The sequence below is a fragment of the Spermophilus citellus genome (assembly GCF_964194105.1).
Source record: "Spermophilus citellus genome assembly, chromosome: 16".
In the NCBI taxonomy this organism is placed as follows: domain Eukaryota; kingdom Metazoa; phylum Chordata; class Mammalia; order Rodentia; family Sciuridae; genus Spermophilus; species Spermophilus citellus.
Window position 1 is genome coordinate 76,901,823 of NC_138196.1, and position 16,154 is coordinate 76,917,976.

General features: G+C 43.1%; 2 protein-coding genes across 2 annotated transcripts in view; one reads left to right on the forward strand and one right to left on the reverse strand.

Moving 5' to 3' along the window:
- Positions 1–3,537, forward strand: part of DOCK5 (dedicator of cytokinesis 5) — a 188,358-nt gene extending 184,821 nt beyond the window's left edge. Inside the window, exon 53 of the transcript XR_014019101.1 lies at positions 1,488–3,537. The gene's annotated coding sequence lies outside the window, so the exon portion shown is untranslated. The remainder of the gene's footprint in view (positions 1–1,487) is intronic.
- A 1,786-nt stretch (positions 3,538–5,323) lies between these two features.
- On the reverse strand, positions 5,324–7,888 carry GNRH1 (gonadotropin releasing hormone 1; the record flags this gene model as incomplete). The annotated part of the gene is made up of 3 exons (XM_081269066.1): positions 5,324–5,365; positions 6,485–6,580; positions 7,748–7,888. The coding sequence occupies 3 exons, from the start codon at positions 7,886–7,888 to the stop codon at positions 5,324–5,326; spliced, it is 279 nt and encodes a 92-aa protein (XP_081125192.1).
- Positions 7,889–16,154: the final 8,266 nt, after the last annotated feature.

The following is a 16,154-nucleotide window of genomic DNA, read 5'->3' on the forward strand; positions in this document are numbered from 1 at the left end:
GAGCAGCAGGGAGAAGAGGGAAGGGACTGGTCTTTGTTTTCCCAGAAACCTTAGCAAGACATTGAAATTAGCCCCCAAATTGCCACAGCCTTTGTGAATACTGGTTTACGGTTTGTGTTGTTATTTATTTCTCTCTCCCTCCCGGTCTGTGCTGGTGTCTTGCTTGGAGATGCTTTTTTCAAAGCAGTGTTGCATTCAGCACCTACTAAGTTGCTCTCGAAGGCCAGACCCACTGTTAGCCCCTCAGAATTTAGCATTGGAACGTATTTAGTGAAAACAGCCCAGAATACAAAAGCAGTTCCCTCTGGGTGCTGCAGGATTGCAAAGTCAGGGTGAAATTGAAACCCTAAATAGAGCTGCTGGGCATGGGTTGCTCACCTCCTCCACCTCCACCCATGGCTCCATGATGACAGTCATCTCCTCCTGCCAGGGAAACCCCTTATAAACCACAACCACAATGCAAGTCCCAAGATGAAGCAAGGAGCCAAGCAGGATAGGAGGTGACCCACCTTGGTCAACTGTCCAACCTGGAAGAGTCTCTCCCCTCTAGTTGGCCTCCAGATTGTGGGACAATTCAATTGCAAATGACATACAGTTCAGGGCACAAATCCTAGGAGTGTGGATGGATGGATTTCGAGATAGCTGCCCACAGTGTCAACACCTCTAGATTCACACGTGACTTTCCCACTTCCCAGAAGGTACCTGTAGCACCATTTTGTGAATGGCATTTAGAAGGTCCTCTAAGCTCGTGCCTTCCTTCCTCACCCTTCTCAGGTGTAATGAAAAGGGGAGAAAACCCCACCATCAACACAGTGTAAGACTACAGAGATGAGATCCATTTTAACAAGTCAATTTATAGGTACTTCCTAAGCCTCAGTTTCCTCGTCTGTAAAATAAACTGATATTTACATAGTAGAGTCGGCATGATTTTTTTCAAATCCCTTCCAGCCTAGCTTCTTTTATTTTAAGTGTGTCAGAAGGAAAATTCCTCACCAACTCACATGCACAAGGCCCTGGGTTCGATCCCCAGCACCACCAAAAAAAAAAAAAGGAAACATTCTTACTAAGGCTTTTAGGTCCATGCACTGGAATCCCCAATTTTTATCCCACATTGGTGCTTTGACGCACCTATACCTTAGCTATTAAGATCAAAATATTGGCAGATATTAAAATAACGACTCTTGCATATATTTTTGAAATATTGACCTAAGTCACTGTAATTCTTTTCAGTAGCCTGTAAATGATGTCATTTCCACACTGTTCTTAAGACTCTGCCAACCTGACCCACCATGTCTAGACTTCCAGTTCATTTGAAGAATCATGCTTCTCTGTGTCCTTGGGTAAAAATCAGTTCCTTAGAGGCTTTCACTTTCCTGTCAGTCAGTTATTAAAATTAGAAAAAGTCAAGTTTCTCCCTGGGTGGGTTCAGAGCCCTCCATTTTAATCCACAAGAGGAACGAGTTTTCCTTTCATGTTCATGATTGCAGGCGGATTCTTCTGATCCAGCCAAAGCTGGTCTTGTGTGCATGCTGCCAAAGTCATCTATGAATCATTTTTTGGGAGTCATTCATCCAAACCATTACAGCTACTCCTTTGACATGACTTTGTACCTAGTTAGGTTTTGAACATGGACAGTTAGGAAGATGTGCACTGGTAGAAGAATTTTGTTCAGATTTGCTGTTATTTATTTTTTAAATTAAACATGGAGATGTATTTTAATGTTCATTATGTGTTTAGTTTGTTGTTACTTTTATTAATGAAATGAAATCATGAACTTGGAATTTTTCCTTGCTGACACCCCTTTGAAGATACATCACGCCCAGGCTCCCTCTGGCTGGTGTATTGTGGGTCCTCTTGGTTGAAACATGTATCTTGGGGTCCTGGAATCATCTGTGCCCAGAAGTAATAAAAACTTCAGACCATTTGGTTATCCTCACGCCTCCTGTCCACGCCTTTGGCACCTGACCTGACGGTTTTCTGATGGCAGTTTATTTGATGTACGTAGGTTTTATTTCCTTCCTCATTCATCACAGGTAATTTGGCAGAGGTAAAGAGAGAAATGGAGAAGTTTAGAAAGACTGTCTCATGCCCACAGGGGAAGGATAGGAACTGGTTCTCAGCCTAGGGGGAAGGTTCTTTATTACCTGGGAAGAGGCCCCAGCCCAGCCCAGTCCCATCAGCATTTTTGAGGGCTGGGAGTGGAACCCAGGCTCATATTTCATTCAGAGTTTCCATTTGTTCCAACACTAGGCCAAGGTTGAGAAATTGGTAGTTGGGCATGTTTTGTGAAATCCATGCAGGTGGCGGATCAGGTTGGAGGGAGGGAGGTCCCATTGCAGCTGGAGAGACTTGTGTGTGTGTTTGAAGAAAGTTCCCCAATGCTTTCAAACATTTGCAGTCTATTACTTTGTAAAAGCAAAGCAGTAATTCTCCACTGTCTGTGCACAGACGAATCACTCATTTGCTGATTAAAAATGCATGGTTTTTTTTTTGGGGGGGTTTTTTTTTTTTTTTTTTGGTGGTGCTGGGGATTGAACCCAGGGCCTTATGCATGCACTGCAAGCACTGTACCCACTGAGCTACATCCCCAGCTCCACCCCATCCCCTTAAGAAATTCTACTTTAAAGTATCTTCCACTATTAGAATCACTAAGTGTTGTCAGCTCACACAGGGATTCTGGTGTTTTTTTTTCTCCAATTATCTCTAGGGGGTGTTAAAGCTTTTAAAACTTTGGAAATGACCTACCCATTTTCAAGCCAATCCATTTGCTACTTGATCATTTAAAGTCACATACATTGGATAACTTATCACATTAAATGTGAGCTTTGATGTTTCCCCACCCTTTATTTTAAGAGGCTGTTTTGATATATTAATAAGCGAGTTCTTCAGATTCAGGAACATTGTTGACATATGAGTAAAGGGTTGTGTTTTTTTTTTTTTTGTTTTTTGGGTTTGTTTGTTTGTTAACTGGGGATTGAACCTAAGGGTTCTTAACCACTGAGCCACATCCCCAGCCCTTTTTTATATTTTATTTAGGCACAGGTCTTGCTGAATTGCTTAGGGCCTTGCTATATTGCTGAGGCTGGCCTTGAACTTGCGATCCCTCTGCCTCCGCCTCCTGAGCCACCGGGATTACAGGTGTACACCATGTGACGGCACAAAGGGGCTATTTTCTCTCTCCTCCTTCCCCTTGGTCATTTGGGAATCAAGTGGACCCAAGAGGCTCACGTAAACTGCAAACCACCAGTGCCACCAGGAGGCAGTAACACCAGCACCAGGCAGACGGATGAGCATCTCTCCCCTTAGGGAGGCCTGCAGCTGGCTCTAAAGAGATTATCCCAGAGAAGAAGAGTGACAGAGGACACCTGATGCTTCAAGCAGGACACGTACATGAAGTGGGAGTGGGACTTTTTGGAAAATGTGTTCTTTAATGTAAAGATTGTAAATTATCTTGTTTTTGTAAAAGCAGTTACTGAGTGATTGGCAGATGGAAGCCTGTCATCCTGACCTGTATCTATTGATTAATAAAATAATGGAGTTATGCTTTTGTTCCATAAAGCAGATGGTGGACACGTCATTACCGAATTTTACTGAAGTGGGAGTGAAGAAGTTCTTTACGTTTTAGAGATTCTTCCAGTGGAGGCCCTTGGGAAGTCCAGCTTTGTGCAGTCACAAATATTTTATTATAAAGGGAGGGTCCGCTCCCCAGTGGGCTGCTTCTGACCTTTGTTGAATTTCTTAGCACAGGTGTCCCTCTTTTGGAAGGTGGAGGGACAGGGAGTTAGAAACAGGCTTCATTTGTCTGATTAAAAGAGGCAAAAGGGCCTAGAACTTTCCCATGTTCATTGGTTGCTCAGACTTGATCTGAAAATTGAGTTTTTCAGATGGTCTCGTAGCCATCTCGAAGTTAGGACAATAAATGAACATATTGGGGTCACAGTGTCTCAGGGAGAACTGGCCACCAGTAGAAGTAAGCCGGACACCTGAGCTCCGGTGACCTGTTTGAGCAAAATAACCAGCATCCAAGGACTGAGCTTCACTGGCTGCTCAGCCCCATCCAGTACAGGAGCAGTGGATGTGGAGCCAGGCAGAACCGAGGGGTTCACCTGAGCTCTGAACCTAAGTGAAGACAGTAGCATCTATTTACCACTGATTGTTTAGTGAAAATATCAGTGCACCGACCTAGCACAGAGCCCACCTTTGGTCTTTGTGTGGCGTGAGTAGTGGTGAAGTTGTGGGGCCAGGGACAGGAAACACCAGGATGCCTTCTTGAGCAAAATGTCAAAAAGAATCAAGCAGATAAACATTTATTTTTAGGCCTGGGTCCCTTCTGTGTTTGGAGTGTGGTTTGTCCCCAAAGATTTGTGTGCTGGAAGCTTGGTCCCCAAGGTCAAGGTCGAGGTAGCCCCACCACCAGAAGGCACTAAGGCCTGCCTCACAAGCATTCAATCTTGTGGGGCTAAAGTAATGGCCATGAGAGTGGATTGGTGTCAGGTGAGGTCAGCCCACATTTGGCCTCTTCCACACACCTGTCCACTTTTGCACCTGTTCCTTCCGTGTGATTCCATCTACCATGTGAAGACACCATGAAGCCCTCTCCCGAGGAGGCCTCCAGAGCTTGGACTAATCACCCTTCAACACTGAGCCCAAATAAGCCTCTCTTCCTTAACACGTACCAGTCTCTGTTGTTTTGTTATAGCAACAGAAGACAAATTAAGACAGTCCCAACCTTCAATTGTGCACTGCTTGGACAGATCATATGGCGCGAAAAGGAACACTGGACCAAGAGTCCTGTGAGGCCCCCTCTTCCCTCAGGCCTCACTGGAGCTCCAGCTGACCTTCAGAGGAGGTAGGTACAATACAGGGAGGGAACTTCTTTCCAAGTGGCAGGAAGCCTTAGCCGTGGCTCTATCTTAACTTCTGTAGAGAATGGTCAAGATGGAATTGCAATCCTATAGAATGTGAATCAGCTTTTTCTGGCCTGGGCCAATATGCAGCCATTCTCCTCGTGCATGCAGAGGAGACAAATGAGAACCATCAGAAAGATCCTTTTAGTCCACAATAGACATTATGGCCTCTCCTTTCCCATCTGCCACCAGTACACACATGGAGGGATCCTTCACAAGGTGCAAAGTCCCTCCCCACCTGAGCTCAGAGTGAGGGAAAGACTTTGCACTTGTACCATTTTATTCCCAACACAACACTTTATTGTGAAATACGTGCAGCTTGGTGTAAGAATTTCTGAAATTCACACGATTTACAGATAGGGAATGGGTCACAAACTTCAATGTCAAGGTCTGTCCATCCTTCTGGCCTAGTAGACTTAAATCTTCTTCCGTCCAGTTTCCTCTTCAATCAGACCTTCCTGGAAAATGTAACAAATAGATCAAGGTCCTGCTGTGCACTTAACTTCATTACATTGAAAAAGGAGGAAAGTCCCATTCATCATCTGGTACTAGAAAGTGCTAGGTAGGAAAGGTAGATTGTATCTTTTTAAGCCACTTGGTAAACCATCTAATAATAGGTTAAGGATTAGATATATGGAAGAAGATGAAAGAAAGGTCTCATCATTCAGTTGTCTATTAAACCAGCCTTGGCTTCAATTCCTTCATAATGTCAAATTTGGGAAATTTAACAGCTTGCTATTTTTTTTTTTTTAGCATGTGCATGATTTCTTTAAAGAAAGAAAGGAAATAAAAATGAGCACCCATTTTTTTCTCTGTCCTGTGGGTATGGAAGTTGCAGTCACTGGAGAAAATTGAAAATATAGCTTATTTTCATTTATGATTTTTTGGACTTTCCCAGGCTATAATTGAAAATGAACCATGTTTTCTGACTGTGCAAGTAAGTGGTCCATGGAGCTCAGAGAATGCTCACATTGAATTAAAGTTTTGATTTCTGCATTTAACTTGTTTTATACTTTTTTTTTTCAAACCATGTTACATTAGTAGACTGCCACTTGTGGGGGGGGGCATTTAGTCTTCATAGAGAACTGGAAATAAAATCTGTGGCTCTGAGCAGTAAGTTTTTGAGTTTGAATTATTTTAATCCAAAGGGGGAATTAAATTTAGAATACCATTTTTAGTGCCCACATTCTGTAGGGCCCTGGAAAACCACCCTAGAACAATTGCTGAATCCAATGGCATGTAGAGATCAGCACAGAGAAGAATATTTGAGGGGGTTGATGAATGTACTTGGAGAATTAAAGTATGGCAATGGGAAGACATTCTTATGGATCCTCCCAAAGGCTGGAGCCAGGATTAGCAGCTAAAGCTCATAGAAGGATTTCAACTCAACTAAAGGGGGGACAAAGGTCCAGCCATAAGTCTAATCACTGAGTGGGAACGTCATGAAATAGTGAGGTCCGAGGCACAGGTAGGGTCTTGGCAGGAGGTAAGTCCCACAGCGGGCAAGTGTGGTCATTAAGTGGTACCCAAGGGCCAGTCCATCTGAGAAGCTCCATGTTAGGATCACTGTAACTCACCAGAATTCCTCTCAGGTCCCTGATGGGGGACCGTGGCTGGTGGATGGTGCATTCCAAGGTTTGGGGTTCCTCCAGCTGATCAACTTCTTTGGCTACCTGAAGAAATAATATGACCCATGGAGATGGAGATGAGAAAACAAAATGGCATTCTCTGTTGCCACCAGAAATTGCGAGTGAAGTCTAGTGGGTGTGGGACTCAGTGGGAGGCTGGAATAACTTCAGGATTAGGAAGGGGACTTGAAGGGCGTGAGGCATTTTTATAGCTGGAGTGGAGTCTGGAGACAGTGCAGATGAGAGGATGATGAGACTGAAGAACTGTGAATCTCATGAAGAGACAGCCCAAGTATTTATAGTTGTGAACAGGAATGTTTTTTATTTTCTAGTTTTTAATGTGTCATAGTTTAATGAGATTTGCCTCACATATAATACATGGAGAAGAGACTTCAGATCCTGGGGTCTCTTTATCTTTGTTATTTCTCAAAAACAACAACAACAAAAAAAACCCAAAACAAAAACAAAAATGGTATTTCTTTTCAGTGAAAACTGAATGGTTTTGAGTTTTTCCAGTTACATTTCCCATTCACAGCCCTATGATATTTTTTGGATTAATGAACTATAATCCTCACCCATCCCTGAGAAGTCACATTTTATAAACAAAAAGAAAGAAAAAAAAAAGAAAGACCCCATGGTAATGCTGGTGCTAGTGTGTAATCTCCTCTGTATGAAATTAAATCCAGCATGTTCTCTACCCCATTGCCTTGTCTTAAATTTGCTAACTCCTACTTCCTTGCTTAAATGCTTCTATGGGTGAAAAGAAATCTAGAGCATACCTCCTCCATAAGGACACCTATTTACACATTTTAAAATATACTACTGATCTAATATTGTAGATTTAGATGAAATAGAAAAAAAAATAAGCAGAAATTTTAAGATTATCTTTCCCAAATGCAAAGAATCACCTGTTAGAGACCCTGGATTTCCCCCAGTTATTTCTAATTCCCGTGGAACTGCAGTCACGGAGAGCATGCCTGACGTATTGCATGGTTGTATACCCCTGGTGTTTGCTGTGCTCTGTTTCATCAGCACCTGACTGAACTGAATGTAGAAATTGGACTTGACCTTTGTAAGAGTCCTTTCCTCCTGACCTAGCCAGGGTGGAGTATAACCTCGTGCCACACTGGATCTTTTATTTAGTTAAGTTGAACCAAATAAGCTAAGTCTTATCAAAATAAGTCTTATTTTGAAGCCGAGAGAGAAACTCACCTCTTGAAAAGAATCAAACAAACTTTCTGCATTTCTCTTTCCTCCAGGGCGTAATCCATAGGACCAGTGCTGGCTGGAACAGCCCTGCACACACAGGCTCAGCAGGAGAAGTGCAGCCAGGAGTTTGGGAGTGGGCTCCATTCTAAGGAACTTCAAAGCACAGTCAAAACAGACCCAGACGGAACTCTCAGTGAAAACAGAGCACAAAGAACTCTGGATGATAAGACCCACATCTATATCTCGAACCTGTGGAAAGTGTAAGTCACACTCCTAATTTTACACACTGACCTCTGTTTGACTGTTTTGAGTTTCCTAGCCACTGGGGACCAAAATCAGAATGCTAAGCTCACATACTCAGTATTTTTTTGTGCCAAAGGAGTCATGATTATTTTGATTGCTTGTTTGGATATCTAAAACCCAAGACCTCCTCCCTGATCAAATGTGTGTTTTCACCTTCCCATTTCCCCATTTTCCAGTTGGTTTCAAATCTTCCATTTGAAAGAATTGTGCCACCTGCTCCACTCTGCTACACAGCCCCTGCTAGGTGTCTCTGGCTGAAGGTGCTGGACTGCAAATGGCTACACTATGGGACTGAAGCACTTTTCTGACTCTTCTCTCTAGTCTTTCACGCATTACTGCTGTGAGAGCAAGAAAGGACTCAACCCACTTGGAAGTGGTGAGTCGCAGAGCCAATGCTTTCCTTTCCAAGGAAGCCTGTATTTAGCTGATGAAATGTGTCTTCAGACTAACTTTCATTTGATGGGGAAGAGGCGAAAGTCCAAGTGGCACAGTTCATTGGGTCTCGGGTGTCCTAAAGGGCCAATCTCCGCAGCTGGCCGTGATAAGGTCAGTGAAGGACAAGCCTGCTTTATACACCGTCTGGCCTGGACTAAACCTTTGGGGTGTAAAGTGCCCCAAGGACACAGGACAGCATGCAAGCCCAGACTAACACAACAGACTGACAGCGTTACAAGTACAAAGCATTTTACCTGTTTGGAGGCAAAGTGTCAAAAGGATCCCAAGCTGCCTTTGAGGTGTGTTGAGTTCTGTGACTTTTCTACTCACCTCGCTTCCTTTTTATATGAAACTTTTCCAGGACATCGAAATTGTCCCCACTGGTAAATTGTGCTGCCCATGGAGTTTAGTGTTTTTTAATAGTAATTTTTTTTAATCCTCACATAAAGCCCTTTAATGGTGTATGTAATTGGAACACCCGCTGGCGTAGCCATTAAATTCACTTAAGTCTGGCCATTAAAACCTCAGCTAAAATTTTTATAGCTGAGGTCACCATCCACAGAGATTAAAATCCAGCTAGGCTGGAGTCCCTTGAGGAAACTGACAGACCTATCAAGGGTTCAAGGAAAAGAGATGTCTTAGAGTAAGCTAAACCAAATGCACGTACAGAAACTTCCACCAAGGAGGCTACACAGTAAATATAGATAGTTGAGTCAGGTCATAGGGGCTAGTCTCAGCTTTTAGATGGCCTACTTGTAAAAGAAAGGATTTAAACCACATAATCCTAGAATTACTTTCATTTTAAAAAATCTGATTTATTAATAAGTGGTTATTGGGGCTGGGATTGTGGCTCAGTGATAGAGTAGTCGCCTAGCACACGCAAAGCCTTGGGTTTGATCCTCAGCAGAACATAAAAATAAATAAATAAAATAAAGATATTGTGTCCAACTACAACTAAAAAAAAAAAAAGTCGTTATTGGCACTATGCCAAGTCTATTTAGGATTCTGTAAATGGGAAATTCCCCAGCCTTCTATCCACCAGAGCCCCTCGTTGACTATTGTTATTTTATTTTTATTGTTTTGGTACCAAGGATTCAACTCAGGGGGTCTTAACCACTGAGCCACATCCCTAGCTCTTTTTATTTTTTTATTTTGAGACAGGGTCTCACTAAGTTGCTTAGGACCTTGCCAAGTTGCTGAGACTGGTCTCAAACTTGCGATCCTCCTGTCTCAGCCCCCCAAGCCACTCACTGGGATTACAGGTGTACACTACCATGTCCAACTCTCCTTGACTATTCTTGAAAGCCTTTCAAAACATCAAAAAGGTAAGAAAAACTCTAATAGTTAGACTACATTAAGAGCAAGTCCATATTGGGCAGACTTAGGTGGACAGATCAACTCATTTTAGAAGTTGATAGAGTCAAAATGTGCAAATCACTGTGCTGAGCATGTTATGCTCGAATTCAGGACCCCCTAAAGACTACTAGAGACCAAGATCAATGTAAGCAGCAAAGAGGTATTTATTGCGAGCTAGCTCGGTCCTCCGAGCGCACACACAGCAACAGGTGATGCTAAGAGGCCCCGAGCCCAGGGTTTGCAGCAGTTCTATACATTCTTTGGAGAAGGCAGGGACCCCCCACATACATCATAGCATCTCTTAGCAAATCATCACACACCAGGGGAAAATCAAATAACAGCAAGGGGGGTTTGTGCCAAGCTGCAGGTCTTCTAGTTTAGATACTGGTCACCACACCTAGGTGGGGGCCATCTGGAATCAGATATTTCGGTATCTTGGCCTCTCTTAGGTGATCACCATCTGGGGCTTTTCTGAGAACTGTTTGCACAGAGCTTTTCTGCAGTATTTTCCTGACTTTAGGACTGCAGTAGGTCAGAGGTTAAGTTTCAGAGCACAATGAGGCCCCAAGCAGAATGAAATTACTTGAGTCTTTCATTCCCCCATTTCTTTTCTTTTTTTTTTTTTTTGGGGGGGGGGTGGGGTGGTACCTTGGAAGCCAATCATGGGTTCCTCTGAGTGAGCTTATAGGGTTCAGTTCCATTATTTCTGTCTAGGGGCTGATATTGGGCCCTCAACACCATTAACTGGACTGTATTGATCCTTTCCTTTACAAAGGCTGCAAACTTATTTATAATACAGGGTCCTACTATTAGGGCAAGCATAATTACAAGTAAGGGTCCAACCAAAGCTGAAATTAAAGTTGTGAGCCAGGGGAATAGTCCGCTTCTCCAATCCTTCCTGTACTCTGGCTATTGATTGTCTGATTACCCCGACATTCTTCCCCTAGCGCTGCACAAAGTCCTCATTGTTGTAAAAAGACTAAATCTAATCCCCTTCAATTTTGAAGCACAACTTCTGCAAGGGATGCATGTAATTCCTCCAAATGTTTCACCTGTCTCTGTAGTTCTTGGATTGTCCTCATCTATGGCTTCCCTCAAACTGGAAAAATCAGAGTGCTGTTCAATCAGGCCGTTGTTCCAGTTTCCACTCCGACTGCTCCTAACAGGGTTCCTACGGTTAATATGGCTACAGCTACTTCTCTCTTTACCTTCCTTTGTAATTCCTTACTTTCTAATCTGAGTATCACTTCTTCTTCAGAGTGGTAAATTAATCTGGGTAGAGGTTGAACCATGGTTGAGCACCGCTGTGTGAGCACAGGGGGTAAGGCCTGTGTCACATGCCCACCAACTGTTTTCTGATGGTAATAGATAAGTCGTTTGGGTGGGTAGAGGGGAAGTCTGATTGCATAAATGCTGCAGAGAGGGTGGTGGGTTTCCCACACAGCTGCCTTTTCCAATAACCTTCTCTAAGCTAAGTCCAGATTCCACTGGTTCCCAATGGCAGTCCTGTACTTTGCTAGTCAGTGTATAACTTCCTGGGAGAGCTATCCCCCTCATAAAGGGGGAGTTGCATATCATAACACATCCAACAGGACTCTGTCACCTGGGGTCGGGTTTTGCTTACAACATCATAAGTTTTTAGCAGTAGTTTCCACAAGGGAGCTCCCAAGGTGTTCTCCTCTGAAATGCTGGGCACAAGTAGGTTGGGCAGTTCAGGTGGAGAGTTTAGGTCCCTTTCCTCCGGGATCCTCTGGGTAGTCTTAGGTATTTGGGTACTTTCAGGCATAATGGGGATGTTAGCTGGTGGTGATGGGGCCAGGACTTTTTTAGGTCCCACCACAGTGGGTACAATTTGGGTCTTTAAAACCTTGAGAGTGAAAATGAGTCCTTCACCACTGCTTCCTATCTGGTAAAGTCTTATTCCCCAAGATTTTCCTTGTTCCCATCCTTGTGCCGCTTTTCCTTTTGAGGTGAATCTGACTTGTATCCAGGGGTTCTGATTATGTGGTCTGGAGTATTTTACTAAGTCACTTTTGGTGACCTCCCAGGCTCCAAACCCTCCCACACTAGTCTCACATCCCCATTGCTTGCAATAATATTCTGTAGAACTCCCACATTCTGGGGGGCAGGACTCTCCGGGGCATATGTACCAGGTGTCCATTTTACAGGGAGGACCCTTTGAGCCATCAGAGCTCAGGTACCTCTTTCTCATATAATGGATGGGAGTGTCAGAGCCTTTTTGTTTTGTTTGTTTCCATGACCCCTCAGCCAACTGGATTCAACTAGATTGAACTCTAAGTCTGGGAACCATATCTGGGGTCCTTCCTGAGTCGCCAAGACTATGTTATGTCCAGTTGCTGGATTCTGGATTACCCAGGTCTGCTTATGTGGAAAATGGGGGTTATTACAATGAACAGTACTAATGTCAGCAAGAATAAGCAGCCAGCCTAATAACAGCATCCTAACTAGGGTTTAAACACCTTATCTTAAGTTTAAGAAAATTGTTCTTATGGCAAGTAACTTGCCACTTGGAGTTCGAATCTGGAATGAAGTTGCTCCTCACAGAGGATGGGTCCATTGGCTTTGCACGAGAGGAGTGGATCCAGGTGGCGATTCCTTCAACCTTGAGAGCGGTGGGTCGTGAGGATCACAACGACGTATGGTCCCTTCCAGTGAGGTTGCAGAGAGTCCTGTCGATGTCTCTTTATGTACACCCAGTCTCTGGGATGGAAGTTGTGCGGCTGAGGAGGGGGTCCTGTCTCGTACAGAGCTCTGAGTGGGGCCACACGTCCTGGTGGGCTTGTCCAGGGCTTTTAGGGAACGTAAGAGATCAGAGGCATCAAATTCTACAGCAGGTGCTCAGACAAGCAGGGGATTATGGGGGGGGGTATGCCAAACATAATTCAAAGGGAGTGGCTCCTAATTTATAAGGGGAATTTCGTACCCTATACAGGGCATAGGGAAGGAGGGCTACCCAGTCTCCACCAGTCTCCATGGTCAATTTGGTTAGGGTCTCTTTTAGAGTTCTATTCATTCTCTCTCTTTGTCCTGAACTTTGGGGTCTGTAAGCACAATGCAATTTCCAATCTGCCCCAAGAATAGACATGAGTCCCTGACTTACCTTAGGCCTTATCCGACCCTACCAAGACTGGGAAGCCATACCTGGGTCAGATGTCTTCCAGCAACTTTTTAACTACTGCTTGAGCCGTCTCATGCTTGGTTGGAAATGCTTCTACCCATCCTGAAAGGGTATCTATAAAAGCTAGAAGGTACTTATATCCACATTTGCCAGGTTTTACCTCAGTGAAGACTACTTCCCGATAGGCTCCTGGTCTGTCTCCTCTTACCCGATTCCCAGGGTTGGTTGTGCTGTGGCCCGCATTCATCAGCTGGCAGGCCTTACAGGTAGCAATAATGTGCTGGATCTTGGAATATGAATTTTTAATCTTTATCTTAGCATGCCTTAGTAGGTCCTGCATCTTTCTCTCACCCATGTGGGCGGAGTGATGCATTTTTTGTAAAATTCTGCTGCCTAATTTTTCAGGTATTATCACATGACATCGGGAGTCTCCCGCCATCCATTAAGGCACTAAGTCACAGGCAGTCCTTTAATCCACTCTAAGTCCTCCTTGGAATATAGTGGCATTTCTGGTAGCTTCGGGGCCCGGGTCAGGCAGGTTGGTTATCATCACAGTCTCTCTTTGCATGGCTATTCCCCGAGCGGTCCTATCAGCCAGATTGTTCCCTCTAGACACCATGTCCTTAGGTTTCTGATGTCCTGGACAGTGGACAATGGCCAATTTCTTAGGCAACCATAGAGTGGTAATGAGGGCCAATATCTCTTCTTTATTTTTTATAGTCTTTCCCTCGGCTGTCAGTAGCCCTCTTTCCTTATAGATGGCGCCATGTATGTGGGCCATGGCAAAAGCATACTGGCTATCGGTGTACACAGTCAGCTTTTTGTCTTTTCCCAGCGTTAGTGCTTGAGTCAAGGCTCTCAGTTCAGCTCTCTGGGCTGATGTTCCCGTTGGGAGGGGCTGAGCCCATACCACTTCAGTCTCTGTTACCGCTGCCACGCCCCGCATACCTCTGACCTCGTTGAATGAAGCTGCTCCCATCTGTAAACCAGATAAGCTGGCAATGGCTGGTCCTTGAGGTCTTCTCTGATGCCACGGACCTGCGCTAGGATCTGTGCAGTCATGCAAGGGAGCCTCCAAGTCAGGGTTGGGTAGCAGGGTGGCGGGATTGAGAGCTGAGATTACTTAGGTCTTTCAGTTTAGGCTGGTCTCAAAAACTCCTGAGCTCAAATAATCCTTTCTCCTCAGCCTCCTGAGTGCTAGGATTACAGACACGTGCCTCTGTGGGGCTACATCATACAAATTTTCACCCAAGTGGCAAGTATGACCTTGGGTATGTTATTCAGATAAGCACTTAAAAAAGAAATAGAACTATTATTCTTTATTACATTCATTTAAATACATGATTGCCTTCCCCTGATTTACCTCTGGTCTACAACTCATGATAGTCAAGAATTCTCTCATTTAATGATCTCTTTAATGAATGACCCCTTGGCTTCTAGGCAGCACTAAGTATAGGTTTGAATGAATGGAATCAATCAATCAATGAAAGCCAGAACCTTTTAACCAGATTAGGCCTAATGCTTTCCCTATTTTTACTTCAAAGATGTTTTATCTGATATAGAATTAAACTTAAGGTAAAATAGGCTGTAAAGCTTGTTAAATTATCTAAGGCATGAGAGAGTTAAAAAAAACAATGACAACTAGTTATTTGTGAAATTTAGAACTGGGATTGGCAGCTCTTTGGGTAGGATGCCCAGTGTCCTGTGGAATAATTTCACTTGTAAGGATTTCAAGTGAAGAGAAATGGTGTTTTGCCCAGTATACTGCTTGGCTTGCCCAGTTGCCTCTGTGGACCCAAGGGTGGAGAAGGGGATCAACTTTGAAGTATAACTGCAAACAGAAAATTTAAAACAAAACATCAGGACTTGATTCTTATCTTCATAATTTCATTTAGATATCCTAACACACTATTCTAACAGGAAGAGTGGAATTTTGACCCACTGTATTAAAGATAAGGAGAACGGTTATGTTTGAACAATGCTGGTTTAAATTGTGCAGCTGATTTCCTATTTGCTGAGACATGCTTCTGTGTCACTGAAGCAAAAAGCATGGCCTTTGATTAGGACTAAGGGGATGGAAGTACAGACTTTTGAGCCCTGTTGTCAGGTGAAGCACCCACCTCTGAGCATCACTGGGTTTCTCATGGGTTATTTCTACCAGTTGGTATGAAATTTTTGGAAATATGCTTTGCAATGTTTAAGATGAGCACAGCAACATGATCTATGAAGCTATTCAGTGCTGCATGTCTTTTAAGTCTGCATCAGTCTTCTCTTAGATCCAACAGATCTCAAGGGCAAAAGCCAAATTTGTCTTGTCTTACTTTCTGCAGCACCAAGCAGTCTATCAAACCACTATGGAATCAATGAGTTTCTGATGTTTTAGTGATAGTTTGAATCTTTTCACGATTCCACGATTAGGTCAGCTGATCAAGGAGTGGAGTTTAATAAATTAGGTTAAATATTAAACATGGAATTTATAGTTGTCATAGTTCTGTCCTAAATTTGAAAGAATGGCTTTAGAGAGAAAACTGCTTCATTTTCAACATGAAAACACCTCAAAACTATTATAATTTCATAATCTTGCTGAATGACAGATGGGAAAAAATCCTCATCTGCCCTAATGTAAAATCTCAGCAGGAAGAACTCAAGGGTAACTCTGGCTGACAGTCTAATCCAATTGTGAAAGGCTGGCAGAGAACTAATCCTCAGATATAGTGTTTTCTACTGAAATAATGTAACCAGTTTTTCTTGTACTGGTGAATATTTAATTTTAAATATATTATCCTGCTTGGGGATTTAATAAAATTCTAGGGTTTTTTTTTCACATATTAAAGACCATTAGAATTGACCTGAGGACAGATTTACAGTATAAACAACAGGTTCATAAAATAACTAGAGAAAAGTTATATACTGATTTGTAATGGAAACCTTCATAAGAATAGCTTGACGCTTCCTATTAAAATTTCCTTGAAACTAGTTGAAGGAACTAGACTACATCAGAGCATAACACATATTGCTTTAGACAATTACTCAGAGAGGGCACTGAATTTAATTAGCTAATCTAACCATAGAGAATTGAATTTTTTCAATGTAGCTAATGTAAGTATGGAGAACTGATTTTATCAATATAGAGAGTCTAACCAATTTTAAGTTTAAAACCTGACCCTAACTCTCCCC